The sequence below is a fragment of the Seriola lalandi genome, unplaced genomic scaffold, assembly GCF_002814215.2.
Source record: "Seriola lalandi dorsalis isolate HSWRI2012SDOR001 ecotype SW California unplaced genomic scaffold, Sedor1 jcf7180002052513, whole genome shotgun sequence".
In the NCBI taxonomy this organism is placed as follows: domain Eukaryota; kingdom Metazoa; phylum Chordata; class Actinopteri; order Carangiformes; family Carangidae; genus Seriola; species Seriola lalandi.
Window position 1 is genome coordinate 40,745 of NW_019523066.1, and position 2,022 is coordinate 42,766.

The following is a 2,022-nucleotide window of genomic DNA, read 5'->3' on the forward strand; positions in this document are numbered from 1 at the left end:
GTGTGTGTGTGTGTGTGTGTGTGTGTGTGTGTGTGTGTGTGCGTGTGTGTGCGCGTGTGCGCGCGTGTGTGTGTGTGTGTGTGTGTTTAGTGGTGGAGCGACTCTGAAGTTTCACTTTCAGTCCGAGTGACTTTAAATATGAAAACTCGTCTCTCTGTGACGTCTTGTTCTTACATCAGTGACTCTCCCTCTGTCTCAAGTCTTTGTCATGGTCACGTGGTCACGTGGTCACATGGTCACGTGGTCACGTGGTCACGTGGTCACATGGTCACGTGGTCACGTGGTCACATGGTCACATGGTCACGTGGTCACGTGGTCACATGCTCGTGGTTAGAAACATGGCAGACAGATCCAGTTGCTGTGTCGTTCTGATCGTTCTGTGTTTTTACATGAGGCTCAGAAAATCTGAGTAAAGAGACTGAGAAAGGCTGAGTGTTACCGTGGTTACTGGAGACTCTGATCTTATGTCTCTGACCTGATGTCTCTGACCTGATGTCTCTGTCCTGATGTCTCTGTCCTGATGTCTCTGACCTGATGTCTCTGACCTGATGTCTCTGTCCTGATGTCTCTGTCCTGATGTCTCTGATCTTATGTCTCTGACCTGATGTCTCTGACCTGATGTCTCTGACCTGATGTCTCTGACCTGATGTCTCTGACCTGATGTCTCAGACCTGATGTCTCTGACCTGATGTGTCAGACCTGATGTCTCTGACCTGATGTCTCAGACCTGATGTCTCTGATCTTATGTCTCTGACCTGATGTCTCAGACCTGATGTCTCTGATCTTATGTCTCTGACCTGATGTCTCAGACCTGATGTCTCTGATCTTATGTCTCTGACCTGATGTCTCAGACCTGATGTCTCTGATCTTATGTCTCTGTCCTGATGTCTCTGACCTGATGTGTCAGACCTGATGTCTCTGACCTGATGTCTCTGACCTGATGTCTCTGACCTGATGTCTCTGTCCTGATGTCTCTGACCTGATGTCTCTGATCTTATGTCTCTGTCCTGATGTCTCTGACCTGATGTCTCTGATCTTATGTCTCTGACCTGATGTCTCTGATCTTAAGTCTCTGACCTGATGTCTCTGTCCTGATGTCTCTGACCTGATGTCTCTGATCTTATGTCTCTGACCTGATGTCTCTGATCTTAAGTCTCTGACCTGATGTCTCAGACCTGATGTCTCTGACCTGATGTCTCTGTCCTGATGTCTCTGATCTTATGTCTCTGACCTGATGTCTCTGATCTCATGTCTCTGATCTTAAGTCTCTGTCCTGATGTCTCTGTCCTGATGTCTCTGTCCTGATGTCTCTGACCTGATGTCTCTGATCTCATGTCTCTGATCTTAAGTCTCTGTCCTGATGTCTCTGTCCTGATGTCTCTGTCCTGATGTCTCTGACCTGATGTCTCTGATCTTATGTCTCTGACCTGATGTCTCTGATCTCATGTCTCTGACCTGATGTCTCTGATCTCATGTCTCTCTGTGTCCTCAGGCTACGTTCAGGCGTCCAAAAGGGACAAAAAGTTTGCGACCTGCGCTCCGAACTTCTCCTACGCGTCTCTGTGCGAGTGTCTCCGCCGCGCCTTCATCTACAGACAGCCGTCGCCGGTGGAAACCGTCCTCTTCAACAGGAAGCAGGGACGTCAGGTAGGGCAGGTCGCCAAGCAACAGGTGGCCAGTCTGGACTCGGACAAACCAATCCTGGGCTTCAGAGCGACCAATGAGAGACTGTACATCCTGACCTCCAGTAACCTCTTCGTCCTAAAGGTCAATAATAATTAGAAAAGTTTCATCATTCCAAAATGAAGAAGTGTCGAGTGTTTTCCTCTTTTCACATTTTCATCTGTGAAGAATCTGTCGTTCAAGATCAAAGAGTCAGGAAGCAGCTCTGGACTAATTATGATAATGAGCTTTAACGAGCTGAAGGTTTGTAAATTAATGTCAACGATTAAATATGAATCAACGAACTGGTTCTCATGAATCTATTTAATGATGAATATACATTTCCTACAGGGAAGATGG

At 47.2% G+C, this 2,022-nt stretch overlaps 1 protein-coding gene across 1 annotated transcript in view; it reads left to right on the forward strand.

The window, feature by feature from the left end:
- Positions 1-1,967, forward strand: part of nudcd1 (NudC domain containing 1) — a 31,181-nt gene extending 29,214 nt beyond the window's left edge. Inside the window, exon 8 of the mRNA XM_087172393.1 lies at positions 1,462-1,967. Within this exon, the coding sequence (XP_087028519.1) occupies positions 1,462-1,782 (321 nt within the window). The 3' untranslated portion in view covers positions 1,783-1,967. The remainder of the gene's footprint in view (positions 1-1,461) is intronic.
- Positions 1,968-2,022: the final 55 nt, after the last annotated feature.